Source organism: Lolium perenne, chromosome 5 (assembly GCF_019359855.2).
Source record: "Lolium perenne isolate Kyuss_39 chromosome 5, Kyuss_2.0, whole genome shotgun sequence".
NCBI classification, from domain to species: domain Eukaryota; kingdom Viridiplantae; phylum Streptophyta; class Magnoliopsida; order Poales; family Poaceae; genus Lolium; species Lolium perenne.
In genome coordinates this window covers 133351192-133379186 of record NC_067248.2, presented here as the reverse complement: position 1 = coordinate 133379186, position 27995 = coordinate 133351192, and the positions used below count along the sequence as shown (strand labels likewise).

Below are 27995 nucleotides of genomic sequence, written 5' to 3'. Positions count from 1 at the left end.
TGATCATGCATGGCTTTTATTACAAAAGCCAAGGCTCAAATCATTTGTACGATTGTTGCTGATCGATCGACCGATCCTTTTCGCTGGCTGCCCGCGGTAGCTTTTGGCTCCACTAATCCGTGTCTTTGCTTCAATAAAGAGGTGAAATCAACTGAAGGGCATATCCATTTTAGGAGGACATGGACAACTAGGTCGGCCATCTTCTTGTTTTTCCTCTGGCCTCTTTTAAAAACGTTTCCATCTCTTTTAGGTTGCTTGTTTTCCTTGAGCAAAATATTTGTTCCATCAGGATAAATAAGGTTTGAAATTAGCGGTTCGAATGAATACAATAAAATTGGAAGAATGTTTACTGCAGCGTGATGGCTCCCGTGTCCCCCCCTTCAGCTCCATGGTTCTAAAAAATTGGAGCCGCTCCAGATTTTTTGTTTTAATCCGTGGAGTTGCTCCAGCTTTTGGTACAAATACATGTAGTTGCTTCAGTTTTTGGTACAAATACGTGGAGTTGGTTCCGCATAACACAAAAACATGGATTTGTTGTTTATTTACGTCTCACTGCCACTGATAAGTGACCAAAATATTACGCACGTTTTATCTTTCTTCCCCTCATCTCTCGGGCATGTTTTCCAATGCCCCAGACTCTCCTCGATTTAACTTCACCGCAGCGTGATTCACGCCTGCCGCCACCGAATCGAGGCCGCCGGCAAACTAATAAACTTACCTTCAGCCGGAGTCAAACTTGTCTGAATCATTCTTGCTGCCGCGCAAATCGAGTCGTAGCTTGTTGCCGCCGCCACAAGAAACTTGTTGTGACCGCCTCAACCAACTTCGTCATGGATGACGCGGCGCGCGACGTAGTGGCGGCGACAGCAAGCTCCTGGCGGTGGCGGCAGCGAGCTACAACTCGATTTGCGCGGCGGCGAGAACGAATCGGACAAGTTTAACTTCAGCTGAAGGTACGTAGCAGTCGGATGTAAATTACGACGCTCCGTGTTTTTATGTTTGTGTACCAAAAGCTAGAGCAGCTTGCAGTTAACTTTTCATCTGTCTCCTCTCTTGAGTGCGTTTCAAGATTTCTAATTACCCGGTGTTTGGGAACGTCACGGCAGTGCCGTGTGATTCAGCGCCGCTGCCATAGCCATCCTCACCGTCGTGGCCAGGCCAACTCCACCGCCAGAAAATACTTCGCCACGGGCCAGATGGACTTCCAGCCAAAGATTTAAGGGATCACGCTGTACATCCCAGTGTGCTCTGCATTTTTATATTTCACGAATTCAACTTCACGTAATTATACCAAAAGCTGGAGCAGCTCCAACTTCTCAGAACCGTGGAGCTAAGGGGGGACACCGGAGCACACCCCTTACTGCAGTTATACTACAGTTTGTTGTTCCAAAAAATATAATGAAATTGGACGAACGTTTCTGTTATTAAAAAAAAATGACAGGTGGCAAAATCCTTTCCGCTATCCTTCCTATCTGCACTCTTCTCCCACCGCAGGTAATACCAGGAAAGGCTCAAACAGAAATATGAGACCAAGGAGCTGCACCAGATTCAGCACCAAGAACACCATTTGATCACCTGCAGTCAGCAGACTAAACTAGATCACCACAAATACCTCTTCTATGTCTCTATGGCGGAAATCTCTAACCCAAATAACATTAGTTGGTACACAGTAGACAGTACGATGTCATGGGATAGGAAGTTTTCTGCAGAGATGGCACCTATAATGAAAGGTACAGTGCAGGTTGATAGGTTACCTGGGAAGAAGGTGCTGTCCTGATGTTTTTGCGCCCACGAGAATCTGCATTGATTCAGTAACAATATTAGGCGTTAGAGAATCAGGTAGCTATATCAGAATGGTTCAGCACCATAACCACTGCTTTTTGCTCAAAACAGAATTAAGAAGCATAATTGTTTAACCCATTGCACAGTATTTATGGAAAAATATGTAATGCAAAGAGTTACTTACAGAATGCCTGCTCCTATTGGAGCAATTGCCTTGAAAAACGACATGGCGGTTGTTGATATACCATTTGCTGTGCCTCTTTGTTCTTGACGCTGGTATTTCATTTCAGAAACATTTTTCTTATCCAATTTATTCATGCAAACACAGTACCGAAAAAGTTTTCTTGGTTTATATGTTTTACATACCACAGCATTGTTCTGAAGAAGGCAAAGTCCTGTACCAGCGGTAATCTGAACAAGTATGCAATATATACGGATTAGATACACTGGGATACATGTTTTGCAGTCTAAGAGTTCCTGTCTCTACCTTGACTACTGGTAAGCACCTGAACTAGAAATTGAGCAGAAAGTAGTGAATCGTTATGGTAAAGAGAAGCTATGTATGCACTCCTTTCCTTCCATTGGCCTTCATGTGGTGTGGTGAGGTAATATAAAGTAACTTGACTTGGGGGGAAATAAAGTGCAGAATACTTACTGCAACTACGCTTCTCATCATGGCTGCAGAGTAGAGAGCGAAAGAAAGTTTGACTCCAGATAAGTATGTCATAAAGGGATAAGTACTAACAATAAGTATAGAAAGAGCCTACAGCATCAATGTCAAATTATCAGCGATGATCATGAAACTTGATTATTAGTTTTTTGAAAGGCGCAATAGGAGATTACTCACAGAAGCAACACGCGACGAAATGATTGGTCCCAGAAATTTATTAACCCAGTGATATATGATTAGCTGATATACAAGAAGACTAGCACCTGAGCAAAAAGAGAAAACAGCTAACCCAGTGATACACACATGCACCTTTAAAGTTGCATGAAACTTCAAAAGGTAAAACATTAGGTAAAGGCAGAGGGATGCAATACCTGCCACAGCAAGAACCGCACCAATATCTTCAGACGAGAAGCTAAGACCACCATACTTTCTGTCACTGACAGCCCACAAGGAAAGTATCTAGTATTGAAAGATACCCATGAAAGCTAGGGTTAGTCAAGTAATTATCAAATATGAATGTAAGTGGTAGTATGATAAATAAAATTGAATACTCCCTCAGTTCCATATTAGTCATCACTGATTTTAGTTATCGCTAAATCAGCGACAACTAATATGGAACAGAGGGAGTAGCTTTTAAATGGATTTACGAGATCTTTCATTTAGTAGCAGAATGCAAAAAAAAAGGACAAGAATTCAGAAGCAAAGTGTACCTCACTATATGCAGTGTCATGAAGAGCAAAGAAACAATAGGACACCATTGTTGACATCCATGGCAAATTTTGGAGCAAGCTCTTCTTGCGAGGTGAATCGCAATCTGATGGCAAGCCTTTGACTATTTCGATATCCTTTTCTGGATTTTTATGTTTGTGCATAGTCTCCTGTCAGTTCCATTTGAAAAATATAACCATACCAATATTTTCACATCAAGGCATCATCTTGATTTTTGTAATAGCTTACCAACATTTATGCCCATAATTATGAATCTATTAACGGCATGTATACATGGCATTTTCAGTATTGGCTAATGTGGATGAAATGGTAGAAATAATCTCCAAAAAAACTGAATTGTAACTTCTATAGCATATGGATCCAAAACTGCCAGACTAAGTAATATTATCATTTCTGTTAGCATTTGCTAAATAGACTAGATTAAGAGAGTGAAACTATACATACCGGCATCCATATACAACTTATTATTAAAACTATAGCAGCAAACATTGACACGCCTAGAGAAGGTAGGAGATATGGGAACCTGCAAAATCAGTCCAAATAATTAGCCATAAAGCCCATGAGTATGTACTACGTGCGACCATAATCACAAGCAGTTTGGTAAATGACTATATATATCATGTTTTTGCAGGATCTACCTCCCGAAAACTGACTCCATGGAAAATATTTGTGGGTATTTTTCAGCTGGCTGCCAGAAGGAGAGTGGAGTAAGAAAATGAAAGCAGTTCGTTGTATTCATTTTTGTCGAACTAGCAATTGCACAAGTGCATTGCACGTTCATTTATACACACACTAGTACCTGAGCAAGGTAGCCTCCAAGAGCTGGACCAATAACAAGGCCTAAACCCCACGCTGTGTTCATCTTTAATGAAAGAAAACTATATCAGTATAATCCTTGTATTAATAGGATTATATAATACAACAACAGAAATTTGAAAATAACGCAGAGTTGCTTGAGAGATTACAACTGAGAGCCCAAGAGCTCGATGTTCAGTTCGACAAACTTCAACAGCATATGCCTGCATGGTGAAACATATTTGTTATCAGGATTGAGATGCTTTCATTTAGAAACAGGTAAATTTTAATACCTTTATTGGAGCAAGTAAACCATTTAGAGAACCTAAAACTAGTCTTGTAGAAATTGCCATCCAGTACTCTGTACTTAGCCCGAATAGTGTGTTAAATATGACACTGCAATATGGCAAATGCTTATTACGTGATAAATGCTTTACTAAGTAACATGATAAAAACAATGTTTCCACGTTTAACCAGAAAAAAAAACAATAAAATGAACTGGAACTGATGCTACACTTACACAGACAAGATGGAAAATACAATTACTGGCTTCCGCCCAATACGGTCTGCGACATTTCCCCAAAAAATCGCAGAAATTGCTCTTCCAATCATGTATGAAGAAGCTACATTTGAAAACAAAAGTATAGAAGTTCGAGTTCTATGTACTTATATATTTTTTTTTTTTGGATAAAAGTACTTATATATATATATATACAAGCTAAACCATGATAAATTATTTCTGAAGAGAGAGCCAGATACCATACCAAGAAAACCAGCATAAGATCCAATATCTTCCTCTGTTTTAGCAATGTGGAAGTCTCTAATCTATATGGCGGGACACATTGAGACGATATTAGTAAAAAAAGATTTTATTTGCACGAAGTAAAAGAGATTATGATCAAGACAACCACAACTGTTATTTGCATCTCCGATGCCATCTTATGAAAACTACTCTTTCTTACTATTGTGAGTTTTGGAGCAAAGTTGAACCGGTGGGATAAATTGGTTAAATCTAAGAGACAATTAAGGGACGCATTACAATAATTTAAAATCATAATCTAAATAAAAAAGGGCGTACCCAGTGCTAAGAGCTCCCGCACTGTGCGGGGTCGAACTTGGGACCTCTCGATCACAGGCGGTGAGGCTCTACCGCTGCGGGGTAGAGCCTCACCGCCTGTGACCGAGAGGTCCCAGGTTCGAGTCGCGGTATCCTCACATTGCACTTCGTGAGGGTAAGGCTTGCCACTAACACCTTCCCCAGACCCCGCACAGTGCGGGAGCTCTCAGCACTGGGTACGTCCTTTATTATTTATGGTGTTAAGGATTTGGCCACACATAATATTAGCTACCTTGCTTTAAGATGTGTATACTTTCCTAGACAGAGTATGGAACCAAAGCAAGAGTGCAGTCAAATGCAGGCAGCAGAGAACACTTCATGTTCAAGAATAATAAATGAAATCGCATTTCGAAATTTTCAATATTTTAAATTTTTGGACGTAGTCAATGATGTATTACGAGCAAGCAAAATCTCAATGCAAAATCCTATAATTCTGGGTTACACAAAAAAGGAATTCCAACAAATGTTAATGCACTATTCACTATACTCAGATTCACACTTTACCAAATTTGCGTATCCTAGACCATAAAGTATTCCACATTAAAGTTTTGAACGCTTGTAGTATACATGAACATATGGTGCATTTGGTATTTTCTCATAATTTTTAGAACATTAAATATTAATCTATTTATATAAAAAAAGAAACTCCCTTGATTTGGCCTCCATTTGGTGTTTCCGAGCTAAGTAATCTAAACTGCTATGCAACTTAAACTAGTAGTTGATGAGGTAGGTCGAACAAGAAAATGCATACCATGAAATACATAAAGGGGAAGATGCACGTGATTGGTAGAGCTGAAAGAGACAAAGAGAAGGCATATATTGTCAGAACGTGGAAAAGAATACGATGTGTTAGGTGAAAATGCAGGATGCATCGTGTATGCAAAAGGAACAATCTGACAGTAGAAACAAGCACGCATTTAAATACACGATCATGGAACAACCGTCATGTGGTGCCCTATGCTGCTATTGGTAGCTTTTCAAAGATGATCATTGTAAATTTTTAAGAACACTCATGCATGACGTAAATATAGACGTCAGGTCCTAAAAAATCTTCTAACGTGGTGGAAAATTATGACAGTATGAGGCCCACGCCCAAAAAATTATCATATAGCTTGTTCGGTGCTTACTGCTTTGGTACTCGCGAGCCATGCCTTGTAATACCAATTGCTTTAGAAACAGCCGCAGACGCTTGCATACATCCACATATAACTACCCCTATGAACACCTTTAAAAGTCCGAGCAATGCCTTGGAATATCAATTGCTTTAGAAACAAACGCAGACACTTGCATACGCCCGCATATAACTACCCCTATGAACACCTTCAAAAGGCTGAGCCATGCTCGTCCGGTCTCATGCATACGCACTCTACCCTTATGAACACCTTCGAATGACTGAGCCGGCGGGTCAGGTTTTGAGATTGACGAGATCATGATGAACGTTTCGCTATTGATAGGAACATCAACTTCTACTAAAAAATATGACACTTTTATGAGACAATGTCAAACTTCAGATTTGAACTTTGTGAACTCAGGTAAAACCACCCACCCTAGTCATCCAACCACTGGCTAACATGTATCGTTGCCTGTTGGGCTTAGGGTCCTTTCCTAGTTTTGCCCCCTGCTTGTGGGGCGGGAAAATAAGAATGTGTGAAAGCGCCGGAAGGAACGGTGATTCCTATATACTCCCTTTGTTATATTTTGGGAGTTTAACTTAAACTCCCAAAACATCTTATATTTAGAAACACACCGTTCATTCAAAGTCAATCTATCGATCTGAGGAAAATGCTTAACGAGACCATGGTTTACTCACTTTTAGGAATTTACAAAAATCTTGTTTCTAAGACTTAAAAAGAGAAATAACATATGTAAGTGTTGGGAAGAAATAGAGATCCCGAAGAAATACTCTTGAAATTTCTCACAAAACAATATGTACATTCGCGTCCTATTAAAAATTTGTGAAAATACAACTTTCTCATTTTCAAACAACTTACAAATAGCCATACATTTATTTGAACATTCACGTGGGACATTTTCTACCAAATACAGACATGCACGAAATATTCTTTTCCTTCAAGAGACAACCGATGATGAAGACAAATCATCAATTCAATTCGCGGTTTAATAGATAAAATATTTTAAAAAAATTGTGTGGAAATATTTTAACTTTTGTTAAAGGGTAGGTGACATCATCATTGTATATATGCATGCATGGCAACTGCATCTAGTGAAATTGTTATTAGTTGGGACCGAGAGTTGTAATGTCAATATGTGACGATGTTTCAAGATGTACGGATTAGTTCAACTAGAAATCATTAGAGGGTTTTGCCAAAGATGTGATAATGGGTAAAAATTGGGATTTGTCTAGATTTTCTTAAGTTTTTTCTCACATTAGAAAAAGTGCAAGCGCAATTTAAAGAAAAGAAACGGTTTTGACTTTTCTGCACTGTGATTATATTTCTTCTAGGTGACTGAGACATAGAAAACCATAAAAATCGAGAAGCAGATGGACCATGTACGCTTATTTTTTTTCCATAAATATGTCTGAAAATGATGGGCTATTCACGATACTTACCACTGTTAATCTAACAAATCAAAATGCCTGATATTCTCCAAGTGTCCATAGCTTTGAATTTTTTTAGACTTAAACCAAATCCACAAAATATCCTAAAATAAAAATCCTACTCCGTAGAATATTGCGGAGAATTTTCAGTGAACACTGCTAATCAACATCACTCTCTCTTCCGGATTCCATTGTTGTAAAAACTCAGATCTCTTTTCTATGCACGCAAGATTCAAAAAGTTGTTGCATCCCCTCCGTAGCCCCATGCAACGGTATATGCGGGTAGAGACAGGTGCGATCCCTTCCGTAGCCCCATGAAAATAGAGCCGTACGGGGCCGGGGTCGATGAATTGTGGCCTACTTCTGCAAGCTGTAGTGCGTACCTACGGCCACCGGAAACACCGTACTGTATTTCCGACAGAAACTAACCAAAGGAAAAACTAGACGATGGTGTATATATGCAAAGATCATAATGTACTAGGTACGTTGCAATGTAAAAGTAATCTAATCTTAGAAGACGCATTTGCATTGGTTAATTACGTACATGAGGCGAGCGTGGTGATGCCGACGAAGAAGAGTTCCTTGCAGGGGATCCGGCCGCCGCTGCTCTCCTTCCGCCGGTCCAGCACGCAGCCGGGGCACCCTTCCTCGCGGTAGCAGCTCGCCGCCGGTAGCAGCGGCGCCCCCAACGCCACCGCCGCCGCTCCTTTTTCCTCATCCCCCATTCCGATGCAGGTGGCGCGCGGACGGACGGACGACTGTCGATCGATCTCTTCTTCAGAGTATAATTTGGATTGTGCTCCACCTAGCTAGCTACCTACCGGGTTCTTTCTCCGGTGAGGGTTTATATATACCGGTGGCTAGCTGGCTAGCATCCAGCGCTCCAAACACCAAGGGCTGGAAAGCTAGCTGCACACGGTGTACGCTTCTTGATCCATCGATCTGCGCCGCGCGTGACGTGTACACGTGACTCCCGAAGTGCTATGTGCGCTTTTTGGTCCGCTCCTGCCGGTTGTTGGATGTACTAGATTGGACGCGCGCGCTTCGTGTACGTGAACCTGTGGAGGTGTCAATTTAGTTTTTAGGGTTTCGGTGTGGCAAATTGCCTACACCCTCGATCTCTTTATATATGTGCACTGACAGGGTACGATACAAATACAAATTACATACGTGTAGGGCGGAATACAACCACGCCTCGTGCACACACCGGTCGATCTCAACACACTCCCTCATTCTAAACTGATGCATATACAAGATTTAGTTTGGTGCTAAAACGGTCTGTGTGGCTGGTTTAGTGAACACATCTAAAGCACCAGCAGCTCACGCACAAACTGGAAGTCAATCTCAACGTGCTTAGTTTGAACATCAAACGCACTATTTATTGCTAGGTAAGTACCTCCTAAATTGTTGCATCATAAAATGGGGACACACTGCTAAGAAACTCTTAGCTCTTTGTGTAACGATTGGGTCTTGTACTCTGCATTTGTACTAGACCTCGAGACAATAGTTTGTTTCCTCAAACTCCACGAAACAAGATTTGGTCCAACAAAAACCGCAAAGCAATTAGTGGAGCGACAATCATCAACACATTCTATCTAGTCTGCATATGTAAACATGTTGATATCCACAGAAGAACACTTGTGGGGAGTCAACCCAATGTTCAAAGTTCACTTAACATAGCACATTTCCCCCGCAAAAAAAAAAAAAAAAAAAAACATAGCACATGATAGCGGATTTTTTTAAATAATGTTTTTGTTTTCATTTTATAAATAATACTCGATTTTGAACTTTTCCAAAAATAATACACTACCGGGTTAGTGTTTCCCGATTAGTACTAAATGGGTTCCCGAACCCGATTAGTGCTAATCGGAGAAGACTACCCTGATTACTATCAAGCACATGCATGCAGGCACATGCAACCTAGGGGCAGTCGGGTTCCTCTACCCGACTAGTACTAATCGGGTTTCTCTAACCCAGTTAGTACTAATCGGGTTACCCTAACCCAACGGTGTATTGTTTTTGAAAAAGTTAAAATTGAGTATTATTTGTAGAATTAATGGGAAAAAAGTATTAATTAAAAAAAATTCGCCACAGGATACGCTTAACAGCTTCGCAGTGTACTTCTTGTTGGAGATATGCCCAAGAGGCAATAATAAAATGGTTATTATTATATATCTTTGTGTTTATGATAATGTTTACATACCATGCTATAATTATATTAACCGAAACATTGAAACATGTGTGTTATGTGAACAACAAGGAGTCCCTAGTAAGTCTCTTGTATAACTAGCTTGTTGATTAATAGATGATCATAGTTTCATGATCATGAACATTGGATGTTATTAATAACAAGGTTATGTCATTATATGAATGATGTAATGGACACACCCAATTAAGCGTAACATATGATCACGTCATTAAGTTCTATTTGCTATAAGCTTTCGATACATAGTTACCTAGTCCTTCGATCATGAGATCATGTAAATCACTTATACCGGAAGGGTACTTTGATTACATCAAACGCCACTGCGTAAATGGGTGGTTATAAAGGTGGGATTAAGTATCTGGAAAGTATGAGTTGAGGCATATGGATCAACAGTGAGATTTGTCCATCCCGATGACGGATAGATATACTCTGGGCCCTCTCAGTGGAATGTCGTCTAATTAGCTTGCAAGCATATGAATGGTTCATAAGAGACCACATACCACGGTACGAGTAAAGAGTACTTGTCAGGAGACGAGGTTGAACAAGGTATAGAGATACCGATGATCAAACCTCGGACAAGTAAAATATCGCGTGACAAAAGGAATCGGTATCGTATGTGAATGGTTCATTCGATCACTAACTCATCGTTGAATATGTGGGCCGCTATTGGTTATTGGTCGGAGAGAAGTTTCAACCATGTCTGCATAGTTCGCGAACCGTAGGGTGACACACTTAAGGTTTGATGTCGTTTAAGTAGATATGGAATATGGAATGGAGTTCGAAGTTTTGTTCGGAGTCTCGGATGGGATCCAGGACATCACGAGGAGGTCCAGAATGGTCCGGAGAATAAGATTCATGTATAGGAAGTCATTTTCTAGATTTGAAAATGATCCGGTATTTTTTCTGGAAGGTTCTAGAAGGTTCTAGAAGAGTCCGGAATAAATCAGCATGGAAGGCGGAGTCCCACAGGGACTCCACCCACCTTTGCCGGCCAGCCTAAGGGAGGAGGAGTCCACCTGAGTCCCAGGTGGACTCCTCCCCATGGTGGCCAGCCACCCCACCAAAGGAAAGGCGGGAGTCCCACTCCCCCTAGGTTTGGTCATATGGAAGGTTTTGTGTTGGGGTCTTATTCGGAGATTTTGACCTAATCTTTGGGGTTTTCCACCTATATAAAGAGGGGAGGGGAGGGGAGGGGCTGGCCGGCCACACCAATCCCACCTTGGCCGCACCCCCCAAGAGCCCCCTCTCCCAGAAACCCTAGCGGTTCCCTCCTCCCTCTCTCTCCCACATAGCTTAGGCGAAGCTCTGTCGGAGATCTCCACCACCACCGCCACCACGCCGTTGTGCTGCCGGGATTCCGAGGAGGATCTACTACTTCCGCTGCCCGCTGGAACGGGGAGAAGGACGTCGTCATCAACACCGAACGTGTGACCGAGTACGGAGGTGCTGCCCGATTGTGGCATCGTCAAGATCTTCTACGCGCTTTTGAAAGCGGCAAGTGATCATCTTCTGCAACAACGAGATCTAATCTCGTAGGCTTTGGAAATCTTCAAGGGTTAGTCTCGTTCATCCCCTCGTTGCTACCGTTTTCTAGATTGCATCTTGGCTTGGATTGTGTTCTCGCGGTAGGAAATTTTTTGTTTTCTATGCTACGAATCCCTTCAGTGGTATCAGAGCCGTGTCTATGCATAGATTGGTTGCACGAGTAGAACACAATTGTTTTGTGGGCGTTGATGCTTTGTTGTATTTAGTTCGAGTACTTTGCATCTTTGTGGCATGGTGGGATGAAGCGGCTCGGGCTAACTTTACATGACCGCGTTCATGAGACTTGCTCCACGTTCGACATGCAACTTGTATTGCATAAGTGGCTTTGCGGGTGTCTGTCTCTCCCACCATAGTGAAGATTCAATTTACTCTTTCTATTGACAACAGTCGTATCACTGTTGTGGCTCATGTTCGTAGGTATATTGGATCTTACTTGAAAATCCTAAACCACGTAAAATATGCAAACCAAATTAGAGACGTCTAACTTGTTTTTGCAGGGTTTGGTGATGTGATATGGCCATGATGTGATGATGAATATGTATGAGATGATCATTATTGTATTGTGGCAACCGGCAGGAGCCTTATGGTTGTCTTTAAATTTCATGTTGAGTAGTATTTCAAAGTAGTTGTAATAGTTGCTACATGAGGTGAACAACCATGAAGACGGCGCCATGAAGCTTGACGTTACGCCGACGATGATGGAGATCATGCCCGTTGATGATGGAGATCATGTCCGTGCTTTGGAGATGAAGATCGAATGCGCAAAGACTAAAGGGCCATATCATATCACATATGAATTGCATGTGATGTTAATCCTTTATGCATCTTATTTTGCTTAGAACATGACGGTAGCATTATAAGATGATCCCTCACATTAATATCAAGATAATAAAGTGTTCTCCCCTCGTATGCACCGTTGATATAGTTCGTCGTTTCGAAGCATCTCGTGATGATCGGATGTGTTAGACTCAATGATTACATACAACGGGTGTAAGCCATGTTTTTTTTTCGATAAAGGATGCTTTATTACTTTAAAAAGCAATTACATCCAGCCTCTGCATAACCAGGATGTTTTGATCCAACGGGTGTAAGCCATGTTGCACACGCGGAATACTTGGGTTTGCTTAACGAGCCTAGCATGTACAGACATGGCCTCGGGACAACGAAAACCGAAAGGTTGAACACGAGTCATATGGATGATATGATCAACATGTTGATGTTCACCATTGAAGCTACATCATCTCACGTGATGATCAGTTTTGGTGTAGTGGATGTGGATCGTGTACCACTTAACAACTATGAGGGATGTTGTATTAAGTGGGAGTTCATTAGTAATTATATCAAAACATGAACTAATTATCATAAACATAGTCTGAGTAGTATTTTGAATTAATTTTGTAGTATTGACATCCGTTTTCTACCATGCGCTAGTCTTGTAATTGAGATAGAAATACTGTTAAAGTCTGACAAGAAACTTTACGGACTGGTACCGTATTGTTAAAGAATCAAGAAATGATTAAATCCTATTGCAAACTTTTAGTAAACCTCACATTGTTGATTCAAAGAGCTATGGTTTCAATTAGTACCTAAAGTCATCTTGTCTCCGTGAAACTTGAAGTTCAAATCTGTTTGAAAAGTAAGGAGTTGAAAATTTAGTTTTCAGAAATAATCAAGGTATGAGATATATGTGATATCTAAGACCTTATTGCAAGATGATAGAATATAATTTGGTGAGACTACATAAACTCATAAGTTTTATGGGAATGTACGAAGGTTGAAGACGCAAGGCGTCCCAATCCTCCAACTATTGGGGCACTAACGATATTCACATATCCATGAAATGATTGTCCTTAGTATGCACCATTGCTAAGACTCGTAATTTCGTAGCATCACGTGATGATCGGATGTTATAGATTCTACGTGTGCATACAATGGGTGCAAGCCAGTTTTGCACATGCGAATACTAAAGTTAAACTTTACGAGCCTAGCATGTACAGACATGGTCTCGGAAAGTCATCATGATGGATAAAATTATGAGTGAAATTGTTGATCATATTACAAAGTTACTAATAGTGAAATCTGGAACACTTGTCATATGATGATCAACTTCAAAAATAAAAACCTCAAGGTTATTGGTATTTGACCAACAAATCTAGAAGTTATTGAAGGTGAAGTGTTTTCTAAGAATGAGGAAAGCTAAAAAAGAAACTACAAAAGATATTTTGGCAGAAAGAAATAAAAGACTAGAGAGTCTAGCTCAGGTGTATATAAATGATTTACATGTTATGGATGTATTCCTTGTTTGGTCACATAATGAAATTCTTGGGTATTTGTACTAGGTTGGTTGGTATGAAATGTCATACAGTACAACGCAATACAAGAATACGATGGCCTAAGTGACTAATAAGGAATATGGTAATAATGCACGTCTGGAACATAATAAAGTGTTATCATGTTTGTCGTTGGCATTCTACCTAGCTCTTAGAATTTATAATAAAGAACTTAATAATTCTTATTTTGCTCTGGTCAAATGAAAACAATGAGTTGTTCAAATTATGACATTACTCCATGTACGATGGATAAATTATTATAAATCTTAATGGCGAAACACACATACATAACACTGACGCTAAAAATGCCATAAGGCAAATGATTTGAATTCTACTTATTTGTGGAACCGCCATTTAGGTCATGTTAGAAAGGAACGCATGAAGGAACTTCATGCAAATGGATTTTTGGAGTCATTTGATTTTTGAATCGTTTGGCGCTTGCAAATCATTTCTAAAGAGAATGACTAAAATACCGTTCATAGGTCAAGATTTGAACGGGCAACTAACTTAGTGAAAACATACATGATGATATATGTGGTTCACTGGGCATAGTTGTGTGCGGGAGATTCTTCTACTTCATGAAAACTTCAAACAATGAATTGAGTATATATATGTGGATATATTCGATAAGGAAGAAGTTTGAAACATTTGAATAGATTCAGATAAATTTCAGCATGAAGTGGAAATCATCGTAATAGAAAAGTCAAATATCTATGATTGGATCATGGTGGAAATATTTGAATTACGGGTTTCAGCGAACATCTAAGAGAGTCATGAAATTGTTCTACAACTCACATTTCTTGGAATATCATAATGATGATGTAATATCCGAGAGATGTATCCAAACCTTGTTGGATTAATGATGAGATAAAATATTATGACGCCATTATATTTTGTGGATTATGCTTTAGTGACTACCGCTTTTACACTGAATAGAGCATCATCATGATCCGTTGAAATGACACCATACGAGTTATGGCATGGGATTAACCCTGATAGTCCTTTCTTAAAATTTTGGTATGCATAGCATAAGTAAATAAGTTTAAAACCAAAATCGGATGAATGTCTTTGTTGGTTATCCCAGAGATTTGATTGGGAATTCTTCCCACGAGACAAAAACAAAAGTGTTCGTCAATGTTTCTTATTTCCGAGAAATTGTTTCTAGCGAAGTATTTGAGTGGGAGGAAAATAGAACTTGATAAGGTTTATGAACCTGAGCATAATGATCAGAGTAGCGCAACATCGGAAATTGGTTCCGGAAGCGGCCACGACGATCATGGCTCCCATGACTACAAAGTATTTTAGCCATGGAGATCGAAGTACATATTGAACCTTGTAGGTATGGTTTACTTTGTGATCAAATAAATGATTTGTGGACAAAGGATTGATTTTGAACAATGATAAACCAACTACAAACAAAGAAGTTATGATGGGCCCTGACTCCGTTAAAATGGCTATACGCCATGAAATCCAAGATAGATGAATACTTTTTGAAAGTAAATGGATCTATAAAATTGATGGACTTGGATGAAATATCTTTGAAGAAGCTCGACTTGTCGAAAAGTTATTTACGACAAAGTTCAAAGAGTTGACTACGATAAGATTAGATCTTCCGTAGCAATGCTTATAGTCTATGTGGATTATTCTAGTAATCAGTACATATTTCTTTTATGAGATATGCTAGAAGGATGGCAAAAAACATTACTTATCAGAAGTGTGTATTAAATGTGTATACAAGATACAACCAAGAGTTTTGCTGGTCTGTGGAATACTAGATAGGTATGCAAACTTCAATTGGATGAAGTGAGTATCGCGGAGTTGGAATCTTCACCGGATGAAATAGTCAAAGAGTTTTTGATTTCATCAGAAACGATGAAGATGCTTGCATTTGCAAGAAATTAAGTGGGAGCGCCGAGACATATTTATAATACTTATGTAGATGACATATAGTTGGTTATAAATGATGTAATTATATACTTGATTAAAAGGTTTCATTGAGAAATTAACTTCAATGAAAGGATATGGACTGAAACAAATTTAGTGTCAAGATCTATGAAGATAGATTGAAACACATAATAAGTTTAAGTCAAAGTACATAGAATGGATATTGAAGTAGTTCAATATATAAATATTAAGAAAATGTTCTTGTTATGTGAAGGTTTAACAAGACTTGAGTGTATCTGACACTCAGTGAGTAAAAACACATGAGTGATTTTAGATCACAAATAATATGTAAAAAATCAGATGTCCTGTGCTCTAAAATGTTATGAGCATGTACCAGAATAATTCATGTGATGATCATTGAAAAACAGTAAGAATATTCTTGAGTACTTAAGAAGAACCAAGGATATATATAAAGTTTTGTATGGAGAAATGACAAACAAATCGCTGTAAGATGTTGCACCGATATTGGTTTTGTCACATATAAAATTTCAATCTCAAATTATGCTAAGTGTTGTTTCAAAAGGTAGCACAATGAGCTAGAAGTTGTCTATGCTAGATTTAGATGAATTCTAAATATTGTGACGGATTCTACAAACGAAGGCAGAGTATGTCATTGTTTTGACAATGACTGAGGATGTTAAGTCAAGAGGTTCTTTGAGAACTTGGTGTAGTTCCGATCGTGTCAGAAATTTGAAGCTATATTGTGTATGACAATATTAGTGACATATTTCAGACCGCGGAATTAAGGTTCCACCAGAAGACCAAACATATTTAATGCCGACTCATTTAGAAATGAGTGATGCGTTGAGACGCAAATGAATTACAAAATACATACGTTTCTGAGCGTGTCAGATCCGTTGAGTAAAACCTCTCCCGTGAGCAAAACATGATAAAACACCGGAAGGCCAAGGTGTTATATCTTTACAAATGTAAACTAGATTATTGACTCTAGTGCAAGTGGGAGACTGTTGGAGATATGCCCAAGAGGCAATAATAAAATGGTTATTATTATATATATTTGTGTTTATGATAATGTTTACATACCATGCTATAATTGTATTAACCGAAACATTGATACATGTGTGTTATGTGAACAACAAGGAGTCCCTAGTAAGCCTCTTGTATAACTAGCTTGTTGATTAATAGATGATCATAGTTTCATGATCATGAACATTGGATGTTATTAATAACAAGGTTATGTCATTATATGAATGATGTAATGGACACACCCAATTAAGCGTAACATATGATCACGTCATTAAGTTCTATTTGCTATAAGCTTTCGATACATAGTTACCTAGTCCTTCGATCATGAGATCATGTAAATCACTTATACCGGAAGGGTACTTTGATTACATCAAACGCCACTGCGTAAATGGGTGGTTATAAAGGTGGGATTAAGTATCTGGAAAGTATGAGTTGAGGCATATGGATCAACAGTGAGATTTGTCCATCCCGATGACGGATAGATATACTCTGGGCCCTCTCGGTGGAATATCGTCTAATTAGCTTGCAAGCATATGAATGGTTCATAAGAGACCACATACCAGGGTACGAGTAAAGAGTACTTGTCAGGAGACGAGGTTGAACAAGGTATAGAGATACCGATGATCAAACCTCGGACAAGTAAAATATCGCGTGACAAAAGGAATCGGTATCGTATGTGAATGGTTCATTCGATCACTAAGTCACGTTGAATATGTGGGAGTCATTATGGATCTCCAGATCCCGCTATTGGTTATTGGTCGGAGAGAAGTTTCAACCATGTCTGCATAGTTCGCGAACCGTAGGGTGACACACTTAAGGTTTGATGTCGTTTAAGTAGATATGGAATATGGAATGGAGTTCGAAGTTTTGTTCGGAGTCTCGGATGGGATCCAGGACATCACGAGGAGGTCCGGAATGGTCCGGAGAATAAGATTCATATATAGGAAGTCATTTTTTAGATTGGAAAATGATCCGGTATTTTTTTCTGGAAGGTTCTAGAAGGTTCTAGAAGAGTCCGGAATAAATCAGCATGGAAGGCGGAGTCCCAGAGGGACTCCACCCACCTTGGCCGGCCAGCCTAAGGGAGGAGGAGTCCACCTGAGTCCCAGGTGGACTCCTCCCCATAGTGGCCGGCCACCCCACCAAAGGAAAGGGGGGAGTCCCACTCCCCCTAGGTTTGGTCATATGGAAGGTTTTGTGTTGGGGTCTTATTCGGAGACTTTTGACCTAATCTTTGGGGTTTTCCACCTATATAAAGAGGGGAGGGGAGGGGCTGGCCGGCCACACCAATCCCACCTTGGCCGCACCCCCCAAGAGCCCCCTCTCCCAGAAACCCTAGCGGTTCCCTCCTCCCTCTCTCTCCCACTTAGCTTAGGCGAAGCTCTGTCGGAGATCTCCACCACCACCGCCACCACGCCATTGTGCTGCCGGGATTCCGAGGAGGATCTACTACTTCCGCTGCCCGCTGGAACGGGGAGAAGGACGTCGTCATCAACACCGAACGTGTGACCGAGTACGGAGGTGCTGCCCGATTGTGGCATCGTCAAGATCTTCTACGCGCTTTTGAAAGCGGCAAGTGATCATCTTCTGCAACAACGAGATCTAATCTCGTAGGCTTTGGAAATTTTCAAGGGTTAGTCTCGTTCATCCCCTCGTTGGTACCGTTTTCTAGATTGCATCTTGGCTTGGATTGCGTTCTCGCGGTAGGAAATTTTTTGTTTTCTATGCTACGAATCCCTTCACTTCTATAGGCTGAGACATGGATTGACACACCTTGTTGACAACTAAAGAAATATTTGGATGTGTGAAAGTCAAGTACTGGAGAGCCAATATCATGAGCAGTTCGCTCCGTGCCAACGATGTTGAAGTGGATTTGCAATTCTCCATACTAACTCGATGTAGAAGAACAAGTGCATACTTACATTGAGTTAACGTTATGCTCCTATAATTGTAAGACCCTTCATGTCCAAGAAAATAATCTAAATAACAAGATCCTTAATAGGGAAGGTGTTGGAGAGGGAGCTCACCATCCGATCAACAACAACAGGGGTAGAGCCACTAATGACAATATCATTAACGTAGACCAGCATGTATATGTGAACATCACCCTCATAGAAAATAAACAGGGTCGTATCGGCCTTAGAAGAAACAAATCTCAACTGATGCAGAAACGTGCTCAAACGAACATACCAAGCTCGAGGTGACTGCTCAGCACCATAAATAGTACGCTGAAGCCATTATTTACGAGTACATGCATCCATTATTTGTGGTTTTATTGCATCACACGATCATCACAATACATTTGTATTACATATGAGAATCAGATGTAATTGGTATCCACGGCCTTTTACAAAGACATGACGGGTGGAAATGGGAATAAATCACATCTATTTTTGCGCATCATATTGCTGTCTTGTGGCTGATGGTGAGTACGCTTGACAATCCGTCCTTAACAACTCCGTGCATGTCATAGAACTCACGGTACGTGACGGCATGGTAGATTGGCGGGCTTTCCTTGCTAAGGAACTCCTCGGCAGGGCTGATGAGGCAATCCCACGTCGGTGTGATGAACACCCCCACTGATCTCCGGCTCTCCTTGGGGTTGGTCACCACCCTGTGCTCTATGCTCTTGAGCATCCCATTGGTCACAACCTGCAAGGATCAATTAATCATTCAGTTAACCTGGTGTTGATTACTGTTGGCCTGATAATGATCGATTGTTGGATTACAAAATTGGTTTTTATTCTGAATTTTATTCTATCTGAGAGATTTGCGATCGTTGTAGAAACTCTATTTTCGCTACAAGAATTACCTTGCCGAAAGAAAAAAGAGATACCCAAGTTTCAGAATTTACACTCCATTCATTCAATATTTTCATTTTTAGAAGACACATTTGTTACCTGGAGCGGGAGGCCAAAGTTAACGATGTAGGCATTAGGCATGGTCTCCACAGTGAACCAGCTTCCTTTGTAAGAGAACTGGAGACCGGGAACGGTGCTAGGGATGAGAAGGCTGAGTAGGTTGCGGTCACAGTGCGGCGGTAGGCCAACTCCTTCAGGGTCTCCACACGGTGGGTACTGGTTCAGGGTCAGGTTCATATTGCCTCTGCCGAGATCACCCTCGAAATAGTCAGGCTGGAGCCCCATGCCCTCGCTCAGCAGCCGCAGCAGCTGCTCGCCCATGCCTCGCGTCTGCACAGCGAACCTCTCGAAAACCTCCCTGCACATTTAGCACGAATTGAGGGTAATTCCTATATAATTGTGTCAGCCACTCCTTGATTTACATGTAGCAAAATCTTACCGGAGCTTCTCGGGCTTCTCGGGCCAATCCTTCTTGCTGTCACCGATGGGAAACGTCGATGAGAGGCGGAGACAATCGAACCAGAACTTGGCGCCGCTGTTCTTGTAAGTGGATCCTGTGAAGAACCGGTTGGGTTTCAGATTGTCATCTGAGTGGAAGGACTCCCTGTCCGCGGCCGGCATCGCGAAGAACTCCTCGCACACTGCTTCCATGTCCCGCCTCACCTGCTCTGGGACGCCGTGGTTGATCACCTGTTTCATTAAAAAAGATGATCAACCATACAAGCTTAGCTCAAGTTAACCATATACATATGGAGTATTTGCCCTCTTGCTGCTGTGGACTAGCCTGGAAAAAACCGATGTCCTTGCCGGCGTCGAGGATGGCGCGGCTAATCTCTTCGTGGCTGAGGGAGAAGTCGACAACAGGCAGGGAGATGAAGCCCATGCCCTCCGGGAGTGGTGCCTGCAGATTCCCCATGGAACAGTCGGTGAATATGATAGGCCGGGAGAAGAATTGGTAGTGATCGCTCGTTAGCTGTTGTTCTTTGCACTATGCTGGCCTTGGAGTCCACCACCATTTTTATAGTCGTCGAGGTGATCTTGCCCAGACTTTATTTATGGATGCAAATACTCTTTTTCTAGGTTTAGGATACTCTTCAAACATTTTTTGTTTAGCATTTGGTGAATATTTTCAGTAGAGTCGCAGGTGCTCGACATGTCTGGCAGCAAGAAGCTTGCCGTCTTGGACATGCCCAAATAAGACTCTGCACTATGACGTTGCTGCTAGCTAACCACTGCAAGCAAGACCTTTGCCGCTTATGCAGTTGGACACTGGAGTAGTTGGCATTTCATTTTCGAATGTTGGAGCGCCACCCTCAAATTAACTTAACATGAAGCTGATAAGACCACTCCATACATTGAATCTTAATATAAAGCTAAGTATGCGTTTCTGTACAAAAGAAACAACTTTGCTGATGACACGTGTATTGTTTGTACTATCTCAAGAGTCAAGGTATTTAATACGTGTGTGATCAGTAGTTCAGTACTAAGATTATACTAACTTTGTAGCCTATTTGCGGTACCTACACATAAATGTCCACATGAGAGGTTTTTTTCTTTTTCTCAGACCAGATTTCCGGTACTCGAACAGTAGCTGGAATACCCCCACCACCAGAATTCTGATACCAGTCTACAAATTTGAGATAAATTTGAATTTTAATGCTTTAAATTTGTAAAATTAGCAAGTGAATGGTTAGGCAAACACAAACAAAACTTTAGCATGTCGATAACTCATCTCATTGAAGCTATGAGTCCACTTCAACAATTGGAGGATGGAGATCTTTTTATGGAGGTGTCTACACGGTTGAAGAATGCAGACGAGTTTATTTTTTTAACATGGGTGGTTGCATAATTGGCGGATTGAAACCAATGAAGATTAATCTAGTTGGCTCTTTTTATCTTCTTTACGAGGCTTGCTCCCGTACAGCCCCCTCCCCTAAACTTAGTTTGAGCTTTCATGTAATTAGCAAAATTAATTAATAGTTAATCATGAGCCCTCCAAAGTTCATGTCCAAACCCGATATACCCATACGTGGATATACTGTATACATGCAGCAGACACGATCTCCATCGAAGGCTGCACAAACTGAACGTCCTCTACTAGCTGAGCCGTAGTTGCCGATCACGTCCGCCGCTGCTGGACAAGTCAGACACTGCGCTCCTTCTTCCCTAATGTCCCCGACTGGCCGGCTAGAATATGGCCGAACTATCCGTTCGAACGTCGCGCCACCGACCTGGCTTCACGCCGCCGCCACCAGAGAATCCGCTATTGCTAGCCAAGTGGCTCGTGGCAGGCATGCCGCCACCTTGACGTGCCTCCTGCCCGCTGGCCTCAACCGCCACCGCCTGGCAAAGTTGTCGCCGATGAGTCGACAATGGCGTACGTACACCCAACCGTACCTATATGTATGCTCCATATTTTTATATATAAGTTGAGTTATACAGGTTTTGTACAGGGCTACGTATATCCGTTTAGTTTTCTGAAAACCATCGTGGCATTAATTATGAAGGGGTATCCTTGTGTTTGAGCCCAAACTGATATTTGGGGGAAGGGTTGTACCGGAGCAAATGTCCTTGTTTCGCACGAGGGCCCTTCGGGGGGGTTGCAAAGTAAAAGAAGTTGCACGATTCATTGGTCTGTAGAATCATTTCTATCAACATGGTCATGAGTTTTGATCCCTTTTCATTGAATTATACCTTTTATTTATTAATTGAATTTTTCGTAATTTATTTTTTCTTAAGCTTTTGAAAGATCTTATCTTTTTCTGTGTGTGTATTGTGCTCGCTGGGTTACAAGGTGTACCACAAACTACCGTCTTCTAAACCAGTACTCCCGCTACTCCTTACAACGTATATTTAAAAAAACCAAAATTTCATGGACCAATTGTCTAGAAAGAATCATCAACAACCCGAATAAAAACCACACTATAGGAATGGGCTGATATGGTGACGGCCGGGACCCCTCGGCGTAGCCGGTTTTGGCAGTTGGCGTAGGCTACACCGAGGGTAGCCCTCGGCATAGCTCCTCGGCGACGACTTTCCTCGGAGGAGCCACTATTGCCGTCGGGCTACGCCGACGGAAAAATCCTCAGCATACTAATTTTCAAAATTCAAATTTATTTTTTCAAAAACAATTGAAAAAATTGAAAAATTAATTTTTTTGCTATGCCGACGGCAAAACCCTCAGCATTTTTTTTTTCAAATTTTAATTTGTTTTACACCATTTTTCTTTTCTTTTCTTTTTTTTACTTGTTTATCTTGATGGGATTCATAGCATAGAAAACAAAAAAAATTTCCTACCGCAAGAACGAATAACAAGCCAAGATCCAATCTAGAAGATGGGAGCAACGAGAAGATCATGAGACTAACCCTCGAAGATTTCCAAAGCCTACAAGATTAGATCTCGTTGTTGCAGAAGATGATCACTTGCCGCTTTCAAAAAGCATAGAAGATCTTGACGGTGCCACAGTCGGACAGCACCTCCGTACTCGGTCACACGTTCGGTGTTGATGACGACGTCCTTCTCCCCGTTCCAGCGGGCAGCGGAAGTAGTAAATCCTCCTCGGAATCCTGACAGCACGACGGCGTGGTGTCGGTGGCGGTGGAGATCTCCAGCAGGGCTTCGCCATAAGCACTACGGGAGATAGGTGGAGGAGGGAGGTGTGCTAGGGTTTGGAGAGAGGGGGTGCCTAGGGCGCCGGCCAGGGGTGCCCTAGGTGGTGCGGCCAAGGCTTGGGCAGCCCCCTCCCTCTCCTCCTCATTATATAGGTGTAACCCCAAGGGTTTGCCCAAAGTCTTCGAATAAGACCCCAATTCAAAAACTGCCTTGTGGACGAAACCTAGAGGGACAGGGACTCTCCCCTTCCCCCCTTTCTTTTGCCGGCCAAGGAGGCGGAGTCCACCATGGACTCCACCCTCCCACTTGGTTGGCTGGTTAGGGTTGGTGGAGTCCAACCGGGATCATTTCCATAAATGCACCGGATCATTTCTAGTGCCTTCCATAAATGCACCGGATCATTTCCAAACTTGGAAAGTGGCTTCCTATATATGAATCTTATTCTCCGGACCATTCCGGACCTCCTCGTGATGTCCAGGATCCCATACGAGACTCCGAACAAATATTCAAACTCCATTCCATATTCCATATCTACTTAAAACAACATCAAACCTTAAGTGTGTCACCCTACGGTTCGTGAACTATGCAGACATGGTCGAGACTCCTCTCCGACCAATAACCAATAGCGGGATCTGGAGATCCATAATGGCTCCCACACATTCAACGATAACTTAGTGATCGATTGGACCATTTACATACGATACCGATTCTCTTTGTCACGCGATATTTTACTTATCCGAGGTTTGATCATCAATATCTCCATACCTCGTCCAACCTCGTAACCGACAAGTACTCTTTACTCGTACCGTGGCATATCATCTCTTGTGAACTATTCACATGCTTGCAAGCTAATCAGACGACATTCCACCGAGAGGGCCCAGAGTATATCTATCCGTCATCGGGATGGACAAATCCCACTCTTGATCCATATGCCTCAACTCATACTTTCTGAATACTTAATCCCACCTTTATAACCACCCATTTGATGTAATCAAAGTACCCTTCCGGTATAAGTGATTTACATGATCTTATGGTCGAAGGACTAGGTAACTATGTATTGAAAGTTTATAGCAAATTGAACTTAATGACGTGATCTTATGATATGCTTAATTGGGTGTGTCCATTATATCATTCATCTAATGACATAACCTTGTTATTAATAACATCCAATGTTCATGATCATGAAACTATGATCATCTATTAATCAACAAGCTAGTTATACAAGAGGCTTACTAGGGACTCCTTGTTGTTCACATAACACACATGTTGTTGGAGATATGCCCAAGAGGCAATAATAAAATGGTTATTATAATATATCTTTGTGTTTATGATAATGTTTACATACCATGCTATAATTGTATTAACTGAAACGTTGATACATGTGTGTTATGTGAACAACAAAGAGTCCCTAGTAAGCCTCTTGTATAACTAGCTTGTTGATTAATAGATGATCATGGTTTCGTGATCATGAACATTGGATGTTATTAATAACAAGGTTATGTCATTGTATGAATGATGTAATGGACACACCCAATTAAGCATAGCATAAGATCACGTCATTAAGTTATTTGCTATAAGCTTTCGATACATAGTTACCTAGTCCTTATGACAATGAGATCATGTAAATCACTTATACTGGAAAGGTACTTTGATTACATCAAACGCCACTGCGTAAATGGGTGGTTATAAAGGTGGGATTAAGTATCCGGAAAGTATGAGTTGAGGCATATGGATCAACAGTGGGATTTGTCCATCCCGATGACGGATAGATATACTCTGGGCCCTCTCGGTGGAATGTCGTCTAATGTCTTGCAAGCATATGAATAAGTTCATAAGAGACCACATACCACGGTACGAGTAAAGAGTACTTGTCAGGAGACGAGGTTGAACAAGGTATAGAGTGATACCGATGATCAAACCTCGGACAAGTAAAATATCGCGTGACAATGGGAATTGGTATCGTATGTGAATGGTTCATTCGATCACTGAAGTCATCGTTGAATATGTGGGAGCCATTATGGATCTCCAGATCCCACTATTGGTTATTGGTCGGAGAGAGTACTCAACCATGTCCGCATAGTTCGCGAACCGTAGGGTGACACACTTAAGGTTTGATGTTGAAATGGTAGAACTTGAATATGGAATGGAGTTCGAAGTTTTGTTCGAAGTCCCGGATGAGATCCCGGACATCACGAGGAGTTCTGGAATGGTCCGGAGAATAAGATTCATATATAGGAAGTCATATTCCAAGTTTGGAAATGATCCGGTGCATTTATGGCAGGTTCTAGAAGGTTCTAGAAAAGTCCGGAAGAAAGGCACTATGGAAGGTGGAGTCCCGGAGGGACTCCACAAGCTTGGCCGGCCAAACCATAAGGGAGGAGTCCCAGGTGGGCTCCACCTGAGGTGGCCGGCCACCCCACCTAAGGAAAAGGTGGGAGTCCCACCTTGGGTAGGACTCCCTCCTTGAGTAGGTTTCCCACCTTTGGGAAGTTTTGGTGTTGGGGTCTTATTCGAAGACTTGGACTACAACTCTTGGGGCTTCCACCTATATAATGAGGGGGATAGGAGAGGGGGCTGACCACCACAAGCCCATAGCTTGGCCGCACCCCTAGGTGGCCGGCCACCCCTCTCCCAAACCCTAGCCGCCCCTCTCTCCTCCTCTTCTCCCGCACGCTTAGCGAAGCTCCGCCGGAGATCTCCACCGCCACCGCCACCACGCCGTCGTGCTGCCGGATTCAAGGAGGAGCTACTACTTCCGCTGCCCGCTGGAACGGGGAGAAGGACGTCGTCTTCATCAACACCGAACATGTGACCGAGTACGGAGGTGCTGCCCGATCGTGGCACCGTGATCAAGATCTTCTACGCGCTTTTGCAAGCGGCAAGTGATCGTCTACCGCAGCAATAAGAGCCTACTCTTATAGGCTTTGGAAATCTTCAAGGGTTAGTCTTGATCATCCCCTCGTTGCTCCCGTCTTCTAGATTGCATCTTGGATTGGATTGCGTTCTCGCGGTAGGAAATTTTTTGTTTTCTATGCAACGAATCCCTACAGTGGTATCAGAGCCGTGTCTATGCATAGATGGTTGCACGAGTAGAACACAATGGTTTTGTGGGCGTTGATGCTCTTGTTATCTTTAGTTTGAGTACTTTGCATCTTTGTGGCATAGTGGGATGAAGCGGCTCGGACTAACTTTACATGACCGCGTTCATGAGACTTGTTCCTCGTTCGACATGCAACTTGTATTGCATAAGAGGCTTTGCGGGTGTATGTCTCTCCTACTATAGTGAAGATTCAATTTACTCTTCTATTGACAACATTAGTATCACCGTTGTGGTTCATGTTCGTAGGTAGATTAGATCTCTCTCGAAAACCCTAATCCACGTGAAATATGCAAACCAAATTAGAGACGTCTAACTTGTTTTTGCAGGGTTTGGTGATGTGATATGGCCATAATGTGATGATGAATATGTATGAGATGATCATTATTGTATTGTGGCAACCGGCAGGAGCCTTATGGTTGTCTTTAAATTTCATGTTGAGTAGTATTTCAAAGTAGTTGTAATAGTTGCTACATGAGGTGAACAACCATGAAGACGGCGCCATGAACCTTGACGCTACGCCGAAGATGATGGAGATCATGCCCGTTGATGATGGAGATCATGCCCGTGCTTTGGAGATGAAGATCGAAGGCGCAAAGATTAAAGGGCCATATCATATCACATATGAATTGCATGTGATGTTAATCCTTTATGCATCTTATTTTGCTTAGATCGCGACGGTAGCATTATAAGATGATCCCTCACATTAATATCAAGATAATAAAGTGTTCTCCCCTTGTATGCACCGTTGTACAGTTCGTCGTTTCGAAGCATCTCGTGATGATCGGATGTGATAGATTCAACGATTACATACAACGGGTGTAAGCCATGTTGCACACGCGGAATACTTGAGTTTGCTTGACGAGCCTAGCATGTACAGATATGGCCTCGGGACAACGGAAACCGAATGGTTGAACACGAGTCATATGGATGATATGATCAACATGATTGATGTTCACCATTGAAGCTACATCATCTCACGTGATGATCGGTTTTGGTGTAGTAGATTTGGATCGTGTACCACTTAACAACTATGAGGGATGTTGTATTAAGTGGGAGTTCATCAGTAATTAGATTAAAACATGAACTAATTATCATAAACATAGTCTGAGTAGTATTTTGTATTAATTTTGTAGTATTGGCATCCGTTTTCTACCATGCACTAGTCTTGTTATTGAGATAGAAATACTGTTAAAATCTGACAAGAAACTTTACGGATTGGTACCGTATTGTTAAAGAATCAAGTATTGATTAAGTCCTATTGCAAACTTTTAGTAAACCTCACATTGTTGATTCAAAGAGCTATGGTTTCAATTAGTACCTAAAGTTATCTTGTCTCCGTGAAACTTGAAATTCAAATTTGTTCGAAAAGTAAGGAGCTGAAAATTTAGTTTTCAGAAATAATCAAGGTATGAGATATATGTGATATCTAAGACCTTATTGCAAGATGATAGAATATAATTTGGTGAGACTACATAAACTCATAAGTTTTATGGGAATGTACGAAGGTTGAAGATGCAAGGCGTCCCAATCCTCCAACTATTGGGGCTCTAACAATATTCGCATATCCATGAAATAATCGTCCTTAGTATGCACCGTTGCTATGACTCGTCGTTTCGAAGCATCACGTGATGATCGGGTGTGATAGATTCTACGTGTGCATACAACGGGTGCAAGCCAGATTTGCATATGCGAATACTAAGGTTAAAACTTTACGAGCCTAGCATGTACAGACATGGTCTCGGAAAGTCGTCATGAT

At 41.5% G+C, this 27995-nt stretch overlaps 2 protein-coding genes across 3 annotated transcripts; both read right to left on the bottom strand.

Annotated features, from left to right (window-relative positions):
- Positions 1-1145: 1145 nt before the first annotated feature.
- Positions 1146-8483, bottom strand: LOC127299939 (protein ZINC INDUCED FACILITATOR-LIKE 1). Of its 2 annotated transcripts, XM_051330000.2 has the most exons (17): positions 8198-8483; positions 5845-5885; positions 4741-4801; positions 4497-4599; positions 4270-4372; positions 4147-4200; positions 3981-4043; positions 3820-3869; positions 3626-3704; positions 3163-3330; positions 2824-2911; positions 2630-2715; positions 2438-2545; positions 2149-2193; positions 1967-2055; positions 1755-1798; positions 1148-1575 (listed from the first exon to the last, which is right to left on the bottom strand). In XM_051330000.2, the coding sequence occupies exons 1-17, from the start codon at positions 8376-8378 to the stop codon at positions 1469-1471; spliced, it is 1470 nt and encodes a 489-aa protein (XP_051185960.1). In that variant the 5' UTR covers positions 8379-8483; the 3' UTR covers positions 1148-1468. The 2 variants fall into 2 exon arrangements, with proteins under 2 accessions (XP_051185961.1, XP_051185960.1); XM_051330001.2 differs by lacking the exon at positions 5845-5885 and having other exon boundaries at positions 1146-1575.
- Positions 8484-18917: 10434 nt separating this feature from the next.
- On the bottom strand, positions 18918-20531 carry LOC127299938 (2'-deoxymugineic-acid 2'-dioxygenase). Its single transcript, XM_051329999.2, has 4 exons — positions 20311-20531; positions 19966-20216; positions 19566-19884; positions 18918-19317 (listed from the first exon to the last, which is right to left on the bottom strand). Exons 1-4 carry the CDS (start codon positions 20440-20442, stop codon positions 19066-19068), a joined length of 954 nt encoding a protein of 317 aa, XP_051185959.1. The 5' UTR covers positions 20443-20531; the 3' UTR covers positions 18918-19065.
- Positions 20532-27995: the final 7464 nt, after the last annotated feature.

Bases quoted from the DNA above. Each gene is read 5' to 3' on its own strand.
- LOC127299939 (XM_051330000.2), bottom strand. From the start codon at position 8,378: ATGGGGGATGAGGAAAAAGGAGCGGCGGCGGTGGCGTTGGGGGCGCCG. The intron at 4,600-4,740 runs GTATGGTATCTG...TTTCAAATGTAG, and splicing joins ATCTTATGCTGGTTTTCTTG to CTTCTTCATACATGATTGGA. The intron at 1,799-1,966 runs GTAAGTAACTCT...GAATCAATGCAG, and splicing joins CCAATAGGAGCAGGCATTCT to ATTCTCGTGGGCGCAAAAAC.
- LOC127299938 (XM_051329999.2), bottom strand. From the start codon at position 20,442: ATGGGGAATCTGCAGGCACCACTCCCGGAGGGCATGGGCTTCATCTCC. The intron at 20,217-20,310 runs GCTAGTCCACAG...TTAATGAAACAG, and splicing joins AGGACATCGGTTTTTTCCAG to GTGATCAACCACGGCGTCCC. The intron at 19,885-19,965 runs GTAAGATTTTGC...CTAAATGTGCAG, and splicing joins GAGAAGCCCGAGAAGCTCCG to GGAGGTTTTCGAGAGGTTCG.